Source organism: Neomonachus schauinslandi, chromosome 13, assembly GCF_002201575.2.
Source record: "Neomonachus schauinslandi chromosome 13, ASM220157v2, whole genome shotgun sequence".
Taxonomy (NCBI): domain Eukaryota; kingdom Metazoa; phylum Chordata; class Mammalia; order Carnivora; family Phocidae; genus Neomonachus; species Neomonachus schauinslandi.
In genome coordinates this window covers 1,951,085-1,973,202 of record NC_058415.1, presented here as the reverse complement: position 1 = coordinate 1,973,202, position 22,118 = coordinate 1,951,085, and the positions used below count along the sequence as shown (strand labels likewise).

The following is a 22,118-nucleotide window of genomic DNA, read 5'->3' as shown; positions in this document are numbered from 1 at the left end:
AGGCTTTTCACCTATCAGATGAGCAAACATTTTCAAAGACGGGCATTACAATAAGTCGGATGAGGGTAAATAGGTATTTTTTTACACATGGCAAATAAGATTTGCGCTTTTTTGAAAAGCTTTTTTTTTTTCCTGTTAAGTCTTCAGTATGACACTCTTTGACCTAATCAGGCCAGCGCTGGGGATCTCTCAGAGGAAATACTGGAGTCGGTGTGTGGAGCTTCTGTGCAGGGGCGCTCAGTGCTGCAGTGACAAATTAAATTTCCATAAGAGTGAGAGAAAGTAAAAAGTCGTGGGAAATGTCTGACAAGAAATATTCCAAGGAGCGTTAGCCAGCAAGGAGGCAGTTGAGCGGTTGCCCTCTGCCCTGGGGGAGGCCATGTGCTGACCACGGTCTTTGCTGTCTGTGCAGGTGGCCTCTGTTGAGGGCATCCTGTATGCGCTGAGCATGCCCCAGCTGCAGCTGCTCTCCAGGACCAGTGTGTTTCCGAGCAGCCCCACCAGTCTCCTCTGCTCTCCTGACTGCCAGTGGGTGTTTGCTTCCACCCAGGACTCAGACTTGGGCCCAAAGGTCAGTGGCTTTATGCACACAAAGTGGTGAGTTCTGTGCCCAGGCTTGTGGATGGGTCTGGGAGGGTGGCTTCCAGTGCAGGACCAAGCCTCCCAGAAGCACCTGCAGACAGGATGGTCCAGGGACAGAGGAGTCATCTGGAGCAGACTTCCAAGTGGTAGGACAGGAATACAGAGCAAGATGTTGGAGGCAAAAGCATGCCGGTGATGTACACTGCTCAAACCACAAGAGCCCTTAAAAAACACAAGAGCCGTTGATTTGGTTGTCCTATCACACCGACTGACCCGGGACTGGTGTGCGAGACGTTTCCAGCAGGGCCTGACCAGCTAGTCTGAGCAGTCTGGCGAGCAGGACGCACAAGGGGCACCAGCAGCCCTGTAAGACACAGTGAGGTCACTGGGTGTGGGTCTGCGGCCCTCCTGGGTGCTTCTCAGCGGCACGGACCACATGGCGGTGTTCCCCCAGGTGTTCCACACTCGCTCCCTGCTCTGTCTGGTAGAGGATGAGCCTCCTGTCTCCACCACTCTCCCCATCTGGCTGATTTCCAGAGCCTGCTGGGCCCCTGACGAGACAGCCAGGCTGATGGTGATGCACAGAAACAATGATAGCAGGCAGCTGGCCATCAGCACCTACGAGCTGGGGGCCAAGCAGTCCCAGGAAGGAGTGGACGTTATGGGTAAGGGTCCCCACGCCAGGACTGTCTCTGTTGCACTGTGGTGCCTCAAGCACAGATTCCTCGGGTTTCCTTTGGGGAACTTCTCTTCCCTCTCAGTGAATATAGTGGCCCAACAAATGTCTTGTTGTTTGTGATTGTACTGGCCGAGTGGTTGAGCACTTGCCGCATTCCAGGCCCTCTGTGTGGCCCTGGGATCCAGACACTAACCACTGACCACGTACAGTCTCGCCTCTCCTCACTGTGTTGTCACAACTGTGGCGGACACACTCTTCTTGGTGCTGAGTGTGCAGAGAGATGAGTAAAAGCCACAACCATTTCTTCCCCAGGGAGCTCCCAGGCCAACAGGAAAAGAAGACCCATAGCCGTCTCTTTATCTGCCTCCTCTGTCTCCCAAACTGGATGTCACTGTGACTGGCCTGCCCTGTGGCCCTTAGAATTTTTTCTTTTGTACTATATTCATTTGTTTTCATGTCATCATTTGACCATAAACTTTACTCTGAGCTTCCTAGCAGCCAAGGAAAAAAGGGAAACAGGATGTGTATTCTAATCCCTTGTTTGATATGAGCATGAATTTTTCGAAAGAGGTAATTTTTTTCCTGCTGGTAAACCATAAGGAAATGATCCAGTTAATTAAAAAAAAAAAAAAAAAGGAATGCTATACAGTATAAAAGACCGTATCATCATAATAGTTTTTGGCAGATGTTACAAATGTCATAGTTCTCATGGCGCCCATCTTACATCACCCTGCCGTAGCTGGGGAGGGGCAGGGGGCCTATCCCCTGGAAGGTACGTGTGCCACATATTGTCACTTCCACATGCATTTTGCCTCGAATCTTTACAGTCCCCTTAAGTAGGGCACTGCCATCGTATGGGAGGCTTCGGGGAGGACTCGCAGGTGTGGCCACAAAGGTGTTGCTCTTGTCAGTGTACCATGTCATCTTAGGGGAGGCACGTGTACTCCACACCCCCAGCTGCTACTGAGAGATGACAATCTGTTTTTATTTGAAAAAGTACAACAGATTGCAAGTTTCCTCCTGCCAGACACCATGACACCTCCTCACCTCATGAAGGCCCATGGCTCTCAGTTGATCCTGCTGGTGTCGGGGTCGGAGCTGGTGCTCTTCACCATCCAGGGCCTGCAGCTGGCAGCCTTCCAGGACCACCAGAAGCCCGTCACATCCCTGTGGGTGGTGAGTTTGGGCCCGCCCGCCTGCATCGTGGCCCCGCCTCCAGAGCCTGCGCTCCACCTCACTTGGCTTCTCATTTCAAGGACCAGAGCCGAGTCCTCACTGCTTCCTTCGACCTCTCCCTGCGGGTCTACGTGTGGAATAAGGAAAATAAGTTTCCCGTCCTCAAGAGCTGCTATCACCTGCTCGGGGGCTCCCACAGATGGGCCAGGTAACTGCTTCCAGTTCCCTTCGCCCGACCCGTGAAGCGGCCTCACCTGGCCTGCCGGCGGCAGCTGCAAGGCATGTGACTGGGACTTGGGTCTCAGCCCGGCCTATTTGCACTATCTGGGGACCTAAGATAAGTCGCTGCTCAGATGCCATTTCCTCCTCTGCTTCAAAACAAAGATGCTAAGCAGCATCTACATTATCTCCTCTAATGTACAAAACTGCCACCTACAGTTGGTACCACCCACTCTCCCAGATCAGACAGAGGCTCTGAGATGTGGCTGTTTTGCCCACAGTCCTGCAGGGACGCACAGTGACACCCAGGTGGGCCCAGCCTGGACCTGCAGCCCCGCTCTCACCTCCCGCCCTGAGCCACACGATTCTAAAACCATTTCCCAAATGCAGGTGGTGGTGGAGTCAGTGGGGTGTGGTGGGAAAAGTCCCAAAGAATGCAGTTTTGCTTTGGGGTCTTTAATTAGTATTTTGGAATCACTTATTTCTTTTTGCCAGACTGAGTTCTGCAAACGGACAGGGCGGACAGGTCTGCCCCGGGCTGCTCACGGTGAGATGGCTGACCGCCATCACTGGTGTGAGGTCTGAGGTAATTTCAGCCTCCTGTAGCAGACATTTTACTGTCGTAAATGAAAAATGAAAAAATACCAAGCCCCAAACCAAATATTTTAAAAAACTACAGATTTCTGTAACAAACCTACCTCATTTCTGAGTTTTCAATCAGTTGTCATTTGAAGATAATTATTAAAGCAAACTCCTAATTAATACAGAAAAACTTCATTCCTTTTAGTAAACAAGCTCAACTTTCTGATAGAGATTCAGCTTAAATCTTATGATAACTGGTAGGTTTTAACATGCTCTCTTAACTTGCTAAACAAAGCATAGAGGACAGCCTGATGCTTCCGTTCTGAGAAGGACTTGCATCAGTTGCTTCTTCACTCAGGATTCCTCCTTAAATTCCTTTGAAGTTTGAGGCCACGTTTGCATCTGCTTTGCTGTATTTTTGCTAGTTAATGCCCTTGTACACTTGCCCCTTCATGCCGCTGTCCTTCAGGGGCGGGGGCATCGTGGTCTCACCATGCTGAGTCTGCGTGTGACCAGAGGCCGGCGTTTGTGACAAACCTCTCCGGTGGGAGAGGTCCCGCTTAGACGCCGCAACCACTCGGACCGCCGTGATGCTTCCTCCTCCAGAGGCAGGAAGCCTCTCTCTGCTGAGGGACACACAGTGCAGACATTTGTTCTCATGGTTTCTGGAAAGTGAGGGGATTATGCTCCCATGTTGGCCTCAAAATACACTTTTCCCCTTTCTTTTCTATGTGTGTCTTTAAAGAATTCTCTACATCATTACTGAGTGATTAGAGCATCCTTTCACTGAAATAACACCGTTTCAACTTAGCAAGCAAGTGGCACTTTTTTTTTTTTTTTTTTTTTAAAGATTTATTTATTTGAGAGAGAGAGCATATGAGAGGGGGGAGGGTCAGAGGGAGAAGCAGACTCCCTGCCGAGCAGGGAGCCCGATGCGGGACTCGATCCAGTGATTCCAGGATCATGACCTGAGCCGAAGGCAGTCGCTCAACCAACTGAGCCACCCAGGCGCCCGCAAGTGGCACTTTTAGAAACTTCTTTTTTACATGTCTTTTGAAACACTGCACAGCATGCACTACCCAACAGGACCCTCGTGCTGAGCATGTAGCACTGTGAGACTCTTTTACACGTGTGTTTTTACACGCTGAATTACATGGATGTAGAATGGAAAACATCCTTCACTGAAATGACATCATTCTCAACGTGATAAATAAGTAGCACACTTACTTAGAAATATCTTTTCAAAAGTGTGCTTTAATCAGGACCCCAGAATGGATCATGCTTTTAAATTATGCCCCTTTCCTAATTCAGAACAGATTCCTCCAGAAATCCTTAGTTGAGTGGTAATTTCTTTTGGGAGCTTCATTTGGCAACAATAAACCCAGCACTCTTGCTTCATGCTGTTCCCCATAAGTTTTTTCCAGCACCTTTTTGAATGCTGCAAGACATAACCAGTACTTTCTGAGAGCTTTTCAGTTTCCTAAAATGTTACCATCTGTGAATATATAATACATAAATAATTCTCTAAAGAAAACAGGAAAAATGGGTGTGTTAAATATAACTTTACCAGAAACCTAGCCACATACCCCCAGGTATCTACCCAAGAGAAATGTTATATCCAAACAAGGACTTGTACATGAACGTTCTTAGCAGCTTTATTTTGTCTTGTTTTATTTTTAGTGTGGAGTTTCTTCTAAGCTAAAAGGTAGTTCATGAAAGCCAAAGTGGCAGTATTTTAGAAGCAATCTATGGCCAAAACCACCTTCTACAGGAAACTCAGGTCCCTTTTGTGGTTTGGCTGGTATGGTTCTGTCCACACCCGCTCACTCTCTGTCATACCTCAGAGCAGCATTGTCATCTTTCTAGGCAAAGATAGCATCGTGGAGAATGACGACTCCTGTCGATATCTTTCACTGAGACTGGCTGGGAATTGATGGCCCGATTCTCAGTTCTGGGGAAATGACTCTACCCTGTCGAGATTGGATTAGGTACCTGTTCTCTACTGGAAGTTTCTAGACTTGCTGAAATCATAATTCAGGCAGCTACCATCAGGAGGGCCCAAAGCTGATACTCCCACTCCAGAATGTGAGCATATTTGCTAATTGGTAGGAATGAACGCAGGTCTCAACACGGATGGGGTGCGCTAGGATGGAGAAGGTCTAGAGGTTGTGTTCCATCTTCATGTAAAGGCTTAACTACTTAAATATATGTCTGCCTCAAGTTAACATGCAGCCTGTCCCTTCCTTTTGCAGTGGATTCACCCATGTGGAAAGTGACAGTATGAGCATTGTAGGTGTGGAAGCCAGAAGCATCGGGACGAGTATTCTGAGGTCATATTGCTTCAACATGCAGCATGGCTCAGATGATTGTGTCAATTGAAGATAATCTCATTTTGGTGAAAAGCTTGTCTACATACAGACTAAATGATTATTTTATCAACACTGGAAAAGGAATGAGCAATTCTCAAATGCCTCTTATGGGCCAGGCACTGTGTTACGTGACTTTCTTTTTAAATCCTCACAAGTCAATGAAGGACATATGGTGTCTCTATTTTTCAGACAAGGAGCATGACCAGTAACAGAGACCCATTATTGGCCTGTTGTCTGGCTGCCATGCCACCTGCCCAAGCTTATTCAGACAGTAAGTGGGAGAGAGGAGTGGATGTAAGAAGGTCCATGTTCAAGGTACTAGACTTGTATCCTGATTGTTTTGTTGTTCAGATATGTAGTGAAGTAAGGAAATGTCCTGTTCTGTTACATGCTTTAGACACGCATTAATAAATAGTTGTGTGGTGCCCCACTGCAGAACTGTAGGGACACCATTTTGTACTCTGTGCAAGTGGCATCCCTGGAGTTGGTCCACAGAGAGGCCCCGGCTGCTTTGGTGGGCATATCATTAGAGTTCTCAACTGCAAGCAACAGGATAGAAAGCTAGCTAACACCAAGAAAGGAATTTACTGGAAGGAAATAGAGCAGTGCACCAGGTCAGTGGGAAGGCTGGAGGAACAGATGTGGAACCACAGGAAGCAGAGCAGCGGGCAGCAGCCAGGGCCCATTCCAGCAAGGTCTTGCCTGCCGTCATTCTCCCCGAGTGCTCCCATGGTGCTGCCGCTGTCTGAAAACGTCCCAGCTGCCCCGATGCTCAAAACACCAGGATGTGTGTGTGACTTTCTGACTTCACCACATGCCCACACCACCTGGGCCAGGATGGGAGAGAGCGGCCCCTTCAGCTTTAGTTGAGCGGCTCCCAGTCGACTTGCACTGTGAAAAATTCTTCAAAAATAAGCATTCTTGAGAAACAGACAATGAGGATGAGAAACTCTTTACTACAACCTGTGGCTTCAGCTGTCCAGTACCACAGCCCCTTCTTCCTGATACTTTATACCCAGCATAGCACCTGTGCTCCACATAGACAAACCCAGATATAGCCATTTCCTCAAAAGGAAAAAATCTATAGCCTACCCCGCCCTTTAAAAATCTAAGATAAGGTTTATTTTGGGATAATTTTAGGTTTACAGAAAAGTGGCAAAGGCAGTGCCGCAGATTCCATATACCTTTTGCCCAGCCTCCCCTGGTGTGAATATCTTACTTACATAAGATATTTGGAAACCCAAGGTCTTTGTCACCTTGAAGTCAGAACTCTGTTAATCCTATTACAGTCCTATCTGGTACTCAGTGGTCCTAGTGCATCCTGCATACAGCCATGGGGGAAAGGGAGAGGAGACAAGAAATTAGCTAAAATAAACACACGTGACACGGCAAGAAAGGAAATAGCTGTTTGAGAAGATGAAGGGAAAGTTCAGGTAAGTTGAGATACAGGAGTTTTTGGTGAAGACACATGGAAAGAGTCTGGAGTGTTGGCAAAAGGTCAGATAAGGGAATGGTGAGTGTATGGGCCACCTGAGAGGCATGGACATGTGGTAACTGGGAAAGCAGTGTGGTCAGTTCTTAGGGAATGCAGCCAGCCAGAGCCTGGCATGTGCTGGCTGCAGCATTAGAGTGGTGTCATGTCTGGCTATGGTGGCCCTCCCCAAGGAGAGCTCTGTGGACCCCTGCTTTGGGTGTGATGTGGGAAGCTTGGGAGGGAGTCATAATGGGAGCATAGGAAGCTCTTGTGGAAGGTGTGTGTGTTGAGTCTGGCAGACAGGCTCCTCGTGGGAAAGCAAGGTCTGTGAGGTGTGATACCACGACCTGGGGGAAACACAAAGGACTCACGTCCTCTAAATCCAAGTTCTGAGGCGTCTTTCTCATATGGCAAGGACAGCTGCTGCTGAGGGAGCACGAAGGCCTCAGTGGCACCTGATTCCTGCCAGCAGGCAGATCTCAGCCTTCCTCTGAGCCTCTTACTCCAGGTGCAGGCCAAGATACTCTGTATTAAGTAGAAATAGAACACATTGAAGAATTTTCCCTAGTACTTGGCCACAAGTGAAGTCTTAACAAATTCCAAAATACTAATTGCTAACGATAAAATTCCTTTTTGAAAAGACAGTCACGCCAAATACACACACACACACCCCATTAAAATTCACTTTTAAATAGAAAATCTAAGCAGAAATGATGAAATATCAAAATAATAGAAGATAATTTTCTTAACTGGATAAAAGGAATATGAAAGACTGCAAACATGCTTAATGATAGGTAATCACAAACATTTCTAGTGATGTTAGAAACAAGGTAAGTACGACATTGATCACCATCATGATGAGTATTGCCCTGGGCATACTACTAAATGTAATACTTTTTTAAATTCTAAAAAAAAGATTAGAAATGGGTATGTGTGCTATAATTTCTAAATAGTACTATCTCCTTTAGAAACTTAAGAAAATCATTAGAGTTAGCAAATCAGCATGATTGGTGAATAGGTTATCTACATATTGAAATTAGTGTAACAAAAATTAGAAAATATGATAGGAAAATTATCCCATCCACAATAACACCAGAAACTATAATATCTTGGGATCTAAAAAGAAAAAAAAACTTTATGAAGAAAAAACACAGCTTTTCTAAAGGAAGAATAGAGATAACCTATGTTCATGGATAGAAGAATTACTACTTGAAAGAGACCATATAGTGAAAGCAATACCAATAAAATTGCTACCATTTTAAAAATAGAATGTAAAAAGATGATTATCGGATGTATATGGAGCTATAAGAGGACAAGAGTAGTCAAGACAGTCTTGCAGAAACAAAAGAGCAAAGGAAGGGGTAGACCTGCCCTGTGAATTATGAAGACAAAATTAAACTTTGAGGCAAGTGGCATCAGTGTGTGAATAGATAATAGAGGATCAAGAAACAGACCAAGGTATGTTTGGAAATTGGGTATACAATATAAGTGACATTTCAAGTCAGAATGTGATCTTGGAAGGACTGGCTATCCAAATGGAATAAAATCAGATTCCTTCCTCATACCATGCACAAAAATAAGTTTTTTTATGTGTAAAGGATCTAAACAGCATTTTTAATTATAGGGGAAAAATTAGAAAAGGGAAGGCTTTTAAAGCATGATTAAATAGTACAAAAGCAAAACCCACAGCGAAGTTGTCTATATCAAAATTTAAATCTTTTGTACAAGTGACACCATAACCAAAATTAAGACATGCCATTGACAGCAACTGCCAAATTGAACTAAGAGGAAATGTAATTTACAGAAGAAACCAAACCCTAAAGTACAGGAGAAATTCTCAAAATCATTAGTAATCACAGCCGAATAAAACAATAATGACCTATCACTTTGTACTATTAGGCTGTCAAAAAAAAAAAAAGTAGAAAGCTGGATGATGCTGAGTGTTTGCAGACACATGGACACAGGACCCAGTGATGGAGACGGCCTCAGTCCTGTTCACATCTGAATGTCTGGCCAATCCAAGGTATGTGTTCCAGTAGTGCAGGTTCAGGGTAGTTGTCTCAGCTCCCTACCAGGCCTCCCCTCCCCCCATTGCCCTGTTCTGGTCTGCACTAGGCTGCCTTCTCATTCCCTGCACCTGGCAGGAGGGGCAGGTTTAGATGCTAATCTCCTTTGCTCTGAGAGTGTAGCTCTTTGAGGTCCTAGCTCAGTGTGGGGCTCAGTCCTGTGCACCTCTGGTATGTACCATCCAGCACCTAGTGGCTGACAGCCAGCTCAAATGCCCTGCAGTGCATGCCGCAGTCAGCTCCAAGTGCAGGGCATCCTGGTGCAGATGGGGTGCCAACTGCAGGAGAGAGGGAACTGGTTGAGGGAGTTGGAGGTGTATAAGTTTTGCGTCCCAGCTCAGTCCACCCTTTGCATGACTCCCTCCCATTGTGTACATTTCTCAGACTACGTTGTGGAGCTTACCATCTCCGAGCCGCCTCCTGCTGAGAACAAAGGCATCCTTACTCTGCAAATGTGACCAGATTCCCAGAGTTGATGATGACCTGTTCTGGATGCCTATGGCAAGAGCACTAGTGAAATGAGCAAGAGTCCCTCTGCTGGATTCCTTTTAAGCAGCATTTTGGGCTATCTGGGTTGCTTATTTGGTGGGGTGACCCAGATCTTCGTCCCCAAGGTGATGGTTGTGGTGGTTTCCCTTGCTCATTGAAAGTCATTGCTGCTAAGTCACTGCTAAGAGATACCCAGTTACTTACCTAGGTTGTAGACACACATCACTCTACTCGATTATCTACTAGCAACCTTAGTCCCTGATGTTTGTCAGTTACAATCCCAGTTTTGCCTGTTGGGCCACTGGCCAAGAACAAAAAAGAGTCAGGTGGTAGTCATAGCTTCCCCTTAAAAGGAATGCTTGCTGTGACCCTGAAAGAATTGTCTCCACTCCTATCTCCAGGAGCTAGGACCTATCTATAATCCCTGAGAGCCCAAGGTTGTATGAATGGGAAACAAAATATGCAGGGTTGCTGGCTGTCGTAATAGATGGGGCCACTCCCACACCTGTTGGGTCTCAGACTTCTGTATTCTAGCAGTAGTGGCACTATTCATCATTGGTCATTGGTACAGAATGTATGGCACATCCTGGGTGGAAGATGGTATCCAGGCCATATTAAGTATTGACCCCTGGCCAGCACCTTAGTGGAACTGTCAGTAGTCCGTGTCACCATCATATCAGGCCAGTGAATCCTGGATGATGGGTATGGGACAAGACCAGTGCATTCCATAGTCATGAGCTCATGGTCACACCTCCTTTGGTGTGAAATGGGTCCTTCGTTCTGAGGCAGTACTGTGGGATATCACAGGTAAGGCATTCTCTAAGTCTTTGGGTGATGGTGTTGGCAGAACCATAGGCAGGTGTCATAAGGACAAAATACTGACCCAGGATTAACGGTGCCAAGTTGATAGCATCAGTCTGCTGTCCATTAGACAGGCCTTCAGCTATGGTGGTAAGGTGCGTCTTGATATAGGAAGTCCTTGCCATTGGGCCTGTGCTTAGCTCTTCTCCCTGACACTGTTCATGTGAGGGCCTTTGCACAAGGACCAGATTGGTGAGAAGAGTCTGCCTGGCAGCCAGAGGATGGTCATCTTGTTACCGTATTGTTGAGAGACTTCCCTGTAGTACGTGGTTTCTGGTGGGCTTTCAGGTAAGACACAAAGATCTCATGCTGTTTGCCCTCCTCCAACTTCCTCGGACTTCCAGTTTGACCTTTCTAGGGCCCTAACCAGGCAAGCCATCTGCCACTGTCAAAAGTCCATGTATCTCTGCACCTTCAGTCATTTTCTTTCTTACGAATGACTGAGCCACTCTCAGCTTGGTACATTTGAAGGACTTCCTTTCAAATGTCTTCCAAGGACATCCCAAGTGGTGCTATGAGGAGGCAACATGCAGCAGCAGGCCATTTCTGCCAACATGACAAGCCAGCCTGGTTGTGATTCACTCTGAGTCCTTTTCTTGTGCCGGTTAGTCGTAGGAACCCCCCATGAAGCATGGGTGCTGTCGAGGGGAGAGGCAGCACAGGTAGGAGTCTGGGTCACATGTTCTGTGATTCACTTGGGCCTTATGGCCACGCTTGGGTCCAGTCCCAAACAGGCCATTACCATTGCACAATAGCTCAGTGCTGTGCACACCGAATTCTGTGATGGGTGGATCAGATCCCATCTAGTTTATGATGGGAAACTGATCAATTCTCACTTTGTGTCCTGCTGTTGGGTGATCTCTTGCTACCAGGGCACAGGAGCTGCTCTTCACATGACTGGTTCTCATCCCTAGAAGGCACCAATTTACTCTAGAATCCTACCCTTCTGTTCTGTCTCTGGTGTTGGAGCTTTCCAGATTCCAGACAACATCCTAACCAATCACAGATCTTGCTAGCACCTTCTGACCTGCTGAGTTCTAGGATCAAGAAGGAGGGTGGGGCACCTGGGTGGCTCAGTCGTTTAGCATCTGCCTTTGCCTTAGGTCATGATCCCAGGGTCCTGGGATCGAGCCCCACATCGGGCTCCCTGCTCGGCGGGAAGCCTGCTTCTCCCTCTCCCACTCCCCCTGCTTGTGTTCCCTCTCTCGCTGTCTCTCTGTCAAATAAATAAAATCTTAAAAACAAACAAACAAAAAAACATCTTGTGCCACAGCTAGGATCTGCTGGAGAGCCTACTCTGGCTCTGGGCCCCTGAGAATTTGGCAGCCTCTGGGGTTGCCCAATAAATGAGTCAGAGGAGTATTCCCAGCTTTGGTACTTGTTGCCTCCAAATTCAAATTCCAAAGAGACCCACAAAATGTTATTTTCATTGTTTTTGTTTAAGTGGGGAGAGACTTGAAGTGCCGCAGCTTGTCCTTCACCTGAGAAGAAACATCTTGACATGCCCTTGACCTTCCCAGTGCACATTTACCCTGACAAATGGCCACAGGGTTTGTCTACATACCTTCCCAGTATGTAGACATCACGTCTACAACTCCTTTGAGAAATGACTGAAGGAATATTTACTGTGTACATTTGCGATGGAGTTACAGGAATGTTACTGAAGGGGAACTGACCTTCCTTTCATTGAGTGTGCTCTGGGTCTACATTTAGAGCTGGGAACTGGGTGTGGGGTCCCAATGTTCCATCCAGGTAGAAGGCAACTAGTTCATTATTCTTTTTTTTTTTTCCTCTTTATATAAATAAACTAGCATCCTAGGGAATTGTGGTGTAACAGCCACTGCCTCAGATCCCTGCAGGTCAAACCATCTTGATTGCCATTCTGACTCTGCCCGTCCTTAGTCTGCTGGGATGGCCTTGGATATTTTTACTCAAGTAAAAATCGTGAATCAAAGGTGAGTGCCCCATGTAAATAAAGATCTCTCTGGTCTTATATTCTCCCTTCCCTCATCGAACACCAAGATCCACTTTTACGCACGCTCCCCAGGCTCTATTATTAGGTCCTGTAATTCCTTTGTTATGTAGGCACTTTTTCCTCAAAGCAGGGTTTGTATTTCTCTCTCCAGGCTCTGCTGGTACCTGACTCTTGATATCAACCTAGAGGCAATGAGGAGTAGGGGGGTAGGTCCTGAGGAGGCCAAACATCATCATTCAAGGCATCCACCTCAGGTGAGGCTAACATGGAAGGGGCTGTTTCTGCCACCAGGAAGGATTCAGAGAAATGGGTGTGTATGTCACGATTCTCAGATTGTCCACCAAAATATCCCAACCCATATATTAGAGTATTACTCATCCTGCATTTGGGCCTGATTTTCACATAAGACATGCTGAGGCTGTACATGCAGACTCCTTTGCATTCTGCCCTGTGCTGACAGAAGATAAGATTCTCTGGCCTTCAGATTTTTTCTGAAGTTGGAGGATGACTATCATTTACTTTTTGTAAACTGACATGCTATTGAATTTCATCCAAGTGCTAGAGGGGAAACTAATTCGGGTAGGTCACTGAAAGAGAAACAAGAGTACTGGAGAATCTAAGAAGGTACACAGTTTCCTTCCCAGTATGGACATCACGTCTACAACTACAGAAGATATTTTCTTTGCAAGTACACAGAAAACATTTTAAAAGAAAACATATATACTGGGAAGTAAATCAAGTCTCAATAAATGTTAATATTATTAAAAGTATGTTATCTGACCACGTAAAATTATTTTAGAAATAAATGACAAAAATATCAGAAATTTTCGTGTATTGAAATGAAGTTTTAAAAATCTATTTTCTATTTTTTTTCCTTTTATTTAAATTCAATTAGCCAACATAAGGTACATAATTAGTTTTTGGTGTAGTGTTCAATGATTCACCTAGTGCTCATGACATCACACGCCCTCCTTAATGCCCATCATCCCCCAACCCAGCTCCTTTTCCACAACCATCAGTTTGTTTCCCAGAGTCAAGAGTGTCATGGTTTTTCTCCCTCTCTGATTTCTTCCCATTCAGTTTTCCCTCCCTTCCCCTATGATCCTCTGCACTATTTCTTATATTCCACATAGGAGTGAAACCATATGATAATTGTGTTTCTATGATTGACTTATTTCACTTAGCATAATACCCTCCAGTTCCATCCATGTCAATGTAATGGTAGGTATTCGTTTTCTGATGGCTGAGCAATATTCCATTGTATATATGAACCATGTCTTCTTTCTTCATTCATCTGTCGAAGGGCATCTCGGCTCCTTCCACTGTGGACATTGCTGCTATGAACATTGGAGTGCAGGTACCCCTTCATTTCACTACATCTGTATCTTTGGGGTAAATACCCAGTAGTGCAATTGCTGGGTCGTAGGGTAGCTCCATTTTTAATGTCTTGAGGAACCTCCATACTGTTTTCCAGAGTGGCTGTACCAGCTTGCATTCCCACCAACAGTGTAAGAGGGTTCCCCTTTCTCTGAATCCTCACCAACATTTGTTGTTCCCTGTCTTGTTAAATTTAGTCATTCTGACTGGTGTGAGGTGGTATCTCATTGTGGTTTTGATTTGTATTTCCCTGATGACAAGTGATGTGGGGCTTTTTTTCATGTGTCTGTTGGCAATTTGTATGTCTTCTTTGGAGAAGTGTCTGTTTATGACTTCTGCCCATTTCTTGACTGGGTTATTTGTTTTATGGGTGTTGAGTTTGATAAGTTATTTATAGATCTTGGATACCAGCCCTTTATCTGATAGATAAAGACTGTGTCTTGCAGGAAGTTGCTGTGACTGAGGTTGAAGACCTTACTGCCTGTGTTCTCCTCTAGGATTTTGATGGATTCCTGTCTCACACTTAGGTCTTTCATCCATTTTGAGTTCATCTTTGTGTGTGGTATAAGAAAAACGTCCAGTTTCATTCTTCTACATGTGGCTGTCCAATTTTCCCAGCACCATTTATTGAAGAGACTGTCTTTTTTCCGTTAGATATTCTTTCCTGCTTTGTCAAAGATTAGTTGACCATAGAGTTGAGGGTCCATTTCTGGGCTCTCTATTCTGTTCCATTGATCTGTGTGTCTGTTTTTGTGCCAGTAACATACTATCTTGATGATTACAGCTTTGCAAAATAGCTTGAAGTCTGGCATTGTGTTGCCACCAGCTTTGCTTTTCTTTTTCAACATTCCTCTGGCTATTTGGGGTCTTTTCTGGTTCCATACAAATTTTAGTATTATTTGTTCCAGGTCTGTGAAAACTGTCGATGGTATTTTGATAGGGATTGCACTGAATGTGTAGACTGTTCTGGGTAGCATAGAAATTTTAACAACGTTTATTCTTCCAATCCATGAACATGGAATGTTTTTCCATCTCTTAATGTCTTCCTCAATTTCTTTCATAAGTGTTCTGTGGTTTTTAGAGTACGGATCCTTTACCTCTTTGGTTAGGTTTATTCCTAGGTATCTTACGGTTTTTGGTGCAATTGTAAATGGAATCGATTCCTTAATTTCTCTTCTTTTGTCTCATTGTTAGTATATAGAAATGCAACTGATTTCTCTGCATTGATGTTGTATCCTACCACATCGCTGAACTGCTGTAAGAGTTCTAGCAATTTTGGGGTGGAGTCTTTCGGGTTTTACACATAGAGTATCACATCATCTGCAAAGAGTGAGAGTTTGACTTCTTTGCCAATTTGAATGCCTTTTATTTCTTTTTGTTGTCTGATTGCTGAGGCTAGGACTTCCAGTACTATGTTGAACAACGGTGGTGAGAATGGGCATCCTTGTCGTGTTCCTTACCTTAGGGAAAAAGCTCTCAGTTTTTCCCCATTGAGACTGATATTCATTGTGGGCTTTTCATATATGGCTTTTATGATATTTAGGAATGTTGCCTCTATCCATACACTGTGGAGAGTTAATCAAAAAAATATGCTGTATTTTGTCAAATGCTTTTTCTGCATCCATTGAGAGGATCATATGGTTCTTGTCCTTTCTTTTACTAATGTGATGTATCACATTGATTTGCAAATGTTGAACCACCCTTGCATCCCAGGAATAAATCCCACTTGGTCATGGTGAATAATCCTTTTAATGTATTGTCGATGGTATTTTGATAGGGATTGCATTGAATGTGTAGATTGCTGTGGGTACCATAGACATTTTAACAAAATTTATTCTTTCCTTTGAGACATCCCTGCCTCAGAGGTGCTCACTTGGTGAAGCAGGGTAGAATTCTAGGTGGGGCAGTGTGGTCCCAGGATCCCTGGAATCACAGAAGGAACAGGGGTGCCTGAGTCGGTAGAGTTCCCAAGCATTGGAGTGGGGAAACTGGTTAAAGTCAGAGAGCTCAGGAGGGGACTCTCAGCTCAATTTGCCAAAAACAGCAAGCCCGTGCTGCTGCCCAATTGGGTGACCGCTCTCCAAGTGGGGACCCTGCAAAGGACAAAAACATGGGGACCCTCGGCCTTCCTCTGGGAGGGGTGGAGCAGATGTGCGCACCACTGGGGACAGCTCTCAGTGTGGGAGCCCTGCAGAAGGCAGGACAGTAGCGACCTCCTGCGTCCCCCCAGGGGGGGCGAAGCAGGTGTACACAGGACCAGGCAACAGTTCTCAGTGTGGGGCCCTGCAAAGTACAGAAATGTGTGACCCTCTGCCTTCCCCCAGGATGATCTGTGTGGGAGCTTACCACAGGGGTCTGCAGAGTTTGGCACACACGAAAGTGAAGACCGTTTATCCCTGAGAGTTTATAAAAGAGAGAGGACCTAGATCTTTTGGCTCTGGGACTGGAGATACAGGCGCGGCCGTTTTTATTTTGATCCTCTAAAGAGGCCCAGGGAACAAAAGCCACACAGAGCAACCAAAAACAGCTTACATTGAGCCCGGCCCCTAGCAAGGGGCAGTGCAACTCCACCCAGGCAAGACACCTTAGAAGCAGAGCAGCAGGCCCCTCCCCCAGAAGACTAACTGGAAGAACAGGTGCATAGCAAGTTTATGGACCACAAAGGACTGTAAAACTCTAGCGCTAGGGGAAAACGGTATATAGAATTCAAGGTTTTTTCTCATGATTTGTTTATTTTTCAGTTTAAAATTTTCCATTTCTCTTTTTTCTTTTTTCCCTTTTCAGCTAGTTTCTTGTTTTATCAACTCTTTGTTTTTAAGTCCTTTTTTTTTTAACCTTCAATTTTTACATTTACATTTTATAGATATAGTCTTCATTTTTGGCTTCCTTTCACTCGAATCAATTTTATTTTTGTATATATGTAAGTTTAGCATTCTTTACAATTTGGGGATTTAGTGTCTTCTAACACACGGACCAAAATACACTCAGGACCAAGTGGATCACCCTGTTTTATCCACCCTGTGAGATTATATTCTCCCCCCCTCACCTTTTTTTTTTGTTTTCTTTTCCATATTTTTTCTTTTTCTTTCCTGGTTTCTGACCTCTTCAGATTTGTCTAGTATGTTATTTCATTGGGTTGTGGTTGATATATTTGTTTTTGCTCACTCATTCATCCATTCTTTTCTGGGTAAATGACTAGGAGGAGGAATTCACGACAAAAGAAAGAACCAGAGGTAATACTCTGCTACAGATCTAATCAATATGGATATAAGTAAAATGTTAGAGCTGGAATTCAGGATAACAATTATAAAGTTACTAGCTGGGCTTGAAAAAAGCTAAAAGACAGTAGAGAATCTCTTAGGGCAGAAACAAGATCTAATCAGGCCAAAATTAAAAATGCTCTGAGATGCAGTCTAAATTGGATACTCTAACAGCTAGGGTAAGTGAGGCAGAAGAGAGGATAAATGACATAGACGATAAGTTGATGGAAAGGAAGGAAGCGGAGGAAAAGAGAGAAAAACAACTAATCGACCATGAGGGGAGGCTTCAAGAAATCAGCGATGCCACAAAAGGAAACAATATTAGAATTACTGGGGTCCTTAATGGAGAAGAGAGAGGGCCAGAAGGTAAATTTGAGCAAATCATAGCTGAGAACTTCCCTAATCTGGGGAAGGAAATAGGCATTCACATCAAGCGGCAGAGAGGACCCCTCCCAAAATGAATAAAAATAGATCAACACCCTGACATATAATAATGAAGCTTGCAAATTTCAGAGATAAAGAGAAAATCCTGAAAACAGCTCGAGACAAGAGGTTCTTTATCTACAGGGGTAGGACTGTTAGACTGGCAGCAGACCTATCCACAGAGACCTGGCAGGCCAGAAAGGCTGGCAAGATATATTCAGGGTACTAAATGAGAAGAACATGCAGCCAAGAATAGTTTATCCAGCAAGGCTGTCATTCAAAACGGAAGGAGAGATAAAGAGCTTCTAGGACAGGCAGAAACTGAAAGAATATATAACCACTAAACCAGCGCTGCAAGAAATAATAAGGGGGATACTGTAAGCAAAGAGAGAGCCCAAGAGTAACAGAGACCAGAAATAAACAGAGACAGTCTACAGAAACAGGGACTTTACAGGTAATAACAATGGCACTAAGTTCATATCCTTCAATAGTTACTCTGAATGTAAATGGGCTAAATGCTCCAATAAAAAGACACAGGGTATCAGACTGGATAAGAAAGCAAGACCCATCCATATGCTGTGTACAAGAGATTCATTTAAACCCAAAGACACCTCCAGATTCAATGTGAGGGGTGGAGAACCATTTATCATGCTAATGGACATGAAAAGAAAGCTGGGGTAACAATCCTCTTATCAAATAATTAGATGTTAAACCAGAGACTAGTGAGGGATGAAGAGGGACACTATATCATACTTAAAGGGTCTATCCAACAAGAAGATCTAACAATTATAAATATTTATGCTCCTAACTTGGGAGCAGCAAATTATATCAACCAATTAATAACCAAAGTTAAGAAACACATTGATAATAATACAATAATAGTAGGAGACTTCAACACTCCACTCAGAGCAATGGACAGATCATATAGGCAGAAGATCAACAAGGAAACAAGAGCTATGAATGACAGACGGACTCACAGATATATACAGAATATTCCATCTTAAAGCAACAGAATACACATTCTTCTTGAGTACACATGGAACATTCTCCAGAATAGATCACATACTGGGTCACATATCAGGTCTCAACTGATACCAAAAGATTGGGATTATTCCCTGCATATTTTCAGACCACAATGCTTTGAAACTTAAACTCAATCACAAGAGGAAATTTGTAAGGAACTCAAACACATGGAGGTTAAAGAGCATCCTACTAAAGAATGAATGGGCCAACCAGGAAATTAAAGAATTTAAAATGGAAACTAATGAAAATGAAAACACAACTCTCCAAAACATTTTGGATACAGCAAAGGCAGTCCTAAGAAGGAAGTACATTGCAATTCAAGCCTCTCTCAAAAAATTAGAAAAATCTCAAATACACAAGCCAACCTTACACCTGAAGGAGCTGAAGAAAGAACGCAAATGAAACCTAAACCAAGCAGGAGAAGAGAAATAATAAAGAGAAGAAATCAGTGAAATAGAAACCAGAATAACAGTAGAACAGATCAACAAAACTAGAAGCTGGTTCTTTAAAAGAATTAATAAGATTGATAAACCTCTAGCCAGACTTATCAAAAAGAAAAGGAGGGCGCCTGGGTGGCTCAGTCATTAAGCATCTGTCTTCGGCTCAGGTCATGGTCCCAGGTCCTGGGATCGAGTCCCGCATTGGGCTCCCTGCTCGGCGGGGAGCCTGCTTCTCCCTCTCCCACTTTCCCTGCTTGTGTTCCCTCTCTTGCGGGGTCTCTCTCAGTCAAGTAAATAAAATCTTTAAAAAAAAAAAGAAAGAAAAAAGAAAGGACCCAAATTAATAAAATCATGAATGAAAGGGGAGAGATCACGACCAACAATGAAGAAATACAAACAATTTTAAGAACGTATTATGAGCAACTATATGCCAACAAATTAGGCAATCTGGAAGAAATGCATGCATTCCTGGAAACTGATAAACTACCAAAACTGAAACAGGAAGAAATAGACAATATGAACAGACCCATAACCAGCAAGGAAATTGAAGCAGTAATCAAAAACCTCCCAAAAAACAAGAGTCCAGGGCCAGATGGCTTCCCAGGGGGAATTCTACCAAACATTTAAAGAGAAATTAATATCTATTCTTCTGAAGCTGTTTCAAAAATTAGAAATGGAAGGAAACCTTATAACTCGTTCTATGAGGCCAGCATTACCTTGATCCCAAACCAAAGACCCCACCAAAAAGGAGAATTATAGACTAATATCCCTGATGAACATGGATGCCAAAATACTCAACAAGATCCTACCCAATCGGATCCAACAGTACATTAAAAGGATTATCCATCATGACCAGGTGGGATTTATTCCTGGGATGCAAGGGTGGTTCAACATTCACAAATCAGTAACATGATAGAGCACATTAATAAAGACAAGAACCATATGATCCTCTCAACTAATGCAGAAAAAGTATTTGACAAAATAAAACATCCTTTCTTGATAAAAATTCTCCGCAGTGTAGGGATAGAAGGAACATACGTCAATATCATAAAAGCCATATACAAAAAACGCACAGTGAATATCATCCTCAACAGGGAAAAACAGAGCTTTTCCCCTAAGGTTAGGAACACAACAGGTAGGTCCACTCTCACCACTGCTGTTCAACATAGTACTGGAAGTCCTAGCCTCAGCAATCAGACAAATTAAATAATAAATAAATAAATAAATACAAATGAATGGCATACACATTGGCAAAGAAGTCAAACTTTCGGGGGAGCGGAGCAAGGTGGCGGAGGAGTAGGAGACCTGGATTTCGTCTCCTCTCAGGAATTCAGCTGGATAGGGATCAAACCATTCTGAACACCTACAAACTCAAAGGAGATTGAAGAAAAGAAGAGCAACAACCCTCTCATCAGAAAAGCGACCACTTTCTGGAAGGTAAGACGTGCGGAGAAGTGAATCCGAGGCAATATTCGGGAGGATAGATGGCGGGGGAGGGGCCCCTGTCCACCGCTTCTGGCAAGTGATAGAGCCGCGGAGCACAAAATCGGAACTTTTAAAAGTCTACTCCGCTGAGGGACGTCACTCTGGTGGCTAAGCGGGGGGTGGAACCCTCCGGGACAGTGTGGTCTCAGGACCCTCGGGGTCACAGAAAGACCGGGGGTGCCTGAGTGTGGCAGAGCTCCCAGGTAACGGAGCAGGGAAGCCGGCTGCAGAGGTGGAGCCCAGGCGCGGGCTCTCAGCTCGAGGTTGCCATAAACCGTGATCCGCGGCACAGTCGGGCCACTGCTCCTCCAGCAGGGACCCAACAAGCGGCAGATCCGGGGAGACTCACCTTCCTCCCCCGGGAGGAGCCACGCAGGAGTGCACCGCAGGGATCTGCTGGGTTTGGAGACTCCACCCGGGGTCGGGTGCCAGAGATAGAAACATGCGGTCACAGGCCAGGTGAGCACAGAGTGCGGCCGGAGACCGGGAGACGGGAGTGACTGACAGCTTTTCTCTGGGGGCTCACTGAGGAGCGGGGCCCCGAGTTCTCGGCTCCCCCAGGGCGGAGATTGGGAGGCCGCCATTTTCACTCTCCGCCTCCAAAGCTGTACGGAAAGCTCGCAGGGAACAAAAGCCCCGGAGAGCAAACCCGAGCAGATTACTTAGCCGGGAGGGGGAAAGGGCAGGGCCATTCTGCCTCTGGCAAAGACATTTGGAAACCACGGCAACAGGCCCCTCCCCAGAAGATCAGCGAGAACAGCCAGCCAAGACCAAGTTTACCGATCAATGAGAATGGCAGAACTCCAGTGCTAGGGGAATACTGCACATAGAATTCATGGCTTTTTTACCATGATTCTTTAGTCTTTCAAAGTTAATTTTTTTTTAACTGTCTTTTTTTTTTTTTTGAATTTTTCTTTTTCCCTTTTTCAACCAACATTTTATCAATCCCTTTTCTTTAAAAAATCATTTTTATTTTTCATTTTTAGAGTCATATTCTATCCCTTCATAGTAGTTACCCGTATTTTTGGCATATATATATAAGTTGTTCTCTCTTTAAAATTTTGAGATAGTTTCTTCTAACAGATTAAAATATACCCTAAATCTCTAGTATATGGTGTTTTCTATTCCCCTGCCTGATCACATTCTCTCCCTTTTCTTTTTTCCTTTTTTAAATCCTCTTCTTTCTTTTTTCAAACAACTTCTTATCAATTCCTTTTATAAAATTTTTTATACTTTCCATCTTTACAGTCATATTCCATCCCTTCATCATATCAACCCTTATTTTTGTACATAAATAAGTTTTTCTTTCTTTAAAATTTTGGGAGGCACTTTCTTCTATAAGACCAAAATACACCCCAAATCTAGTGTGTGGCACTGATCTATATACCAGCCTGATCATATTTGGTCACATTCTGGGTTTTTTTTTTGTTGTTGTTGTTCTTGCTGTTTTGTTTGTTTTTGTTTGTTTTTATCTTTATCTTTTTCTTTTTTCTCTCTTTCCCTTTCTTTTTCCACTGCTTCAGGTCTTTTCTGATTTGTTTAGAGTATATTTTCTGGGGACATTGTTACTCTGCTAGCATTTTGTTCTCTCATTAATCTATTCTCCTCTGCACAAAATGACAAGACGGAAAAAATCAC

The 22,118-nt window shown here is 44.3% G+C and overlaps 1 protein-coding gene across 1 annotated transcript in view; it reads left to right on the top strand.

The window, feature by feature from the left end:
• The window catches only part of LOC110584379 (F-box/WD repeat-containing protein 12-like), a 40,784-nt gene extending 34,704 nt beyond the window's left edge, over positions 1-6,080 (top strand). Inside the window, exons 6-10 of the mRNA XM_044920609.1 lie at positions 413-571; positions 1,037-1,247; positions 2,259-2,437; positions 2,518-2,645; positions 5,491-6,080. Of these exons, the coding sequence (XP_044776544.1) occupies positions 413-571; positions 1,037-1,247; positions 2,259-2,437; positions 2,518-2,645; positions 5,491-5,617 (804 nt within the window). The 3' untranslated portion in view covers positions 5,618-6,080. The remainder of the gene's footprint in view (positions 1-412; positions 572-1,036; positions 1,248-2,258; positions 2,438-2,517; positions 2,646-5,490) is intronic.
• The last annotated feature ends 16,038 nt before the right edge of the window (positions 6,081-22,118 follow it).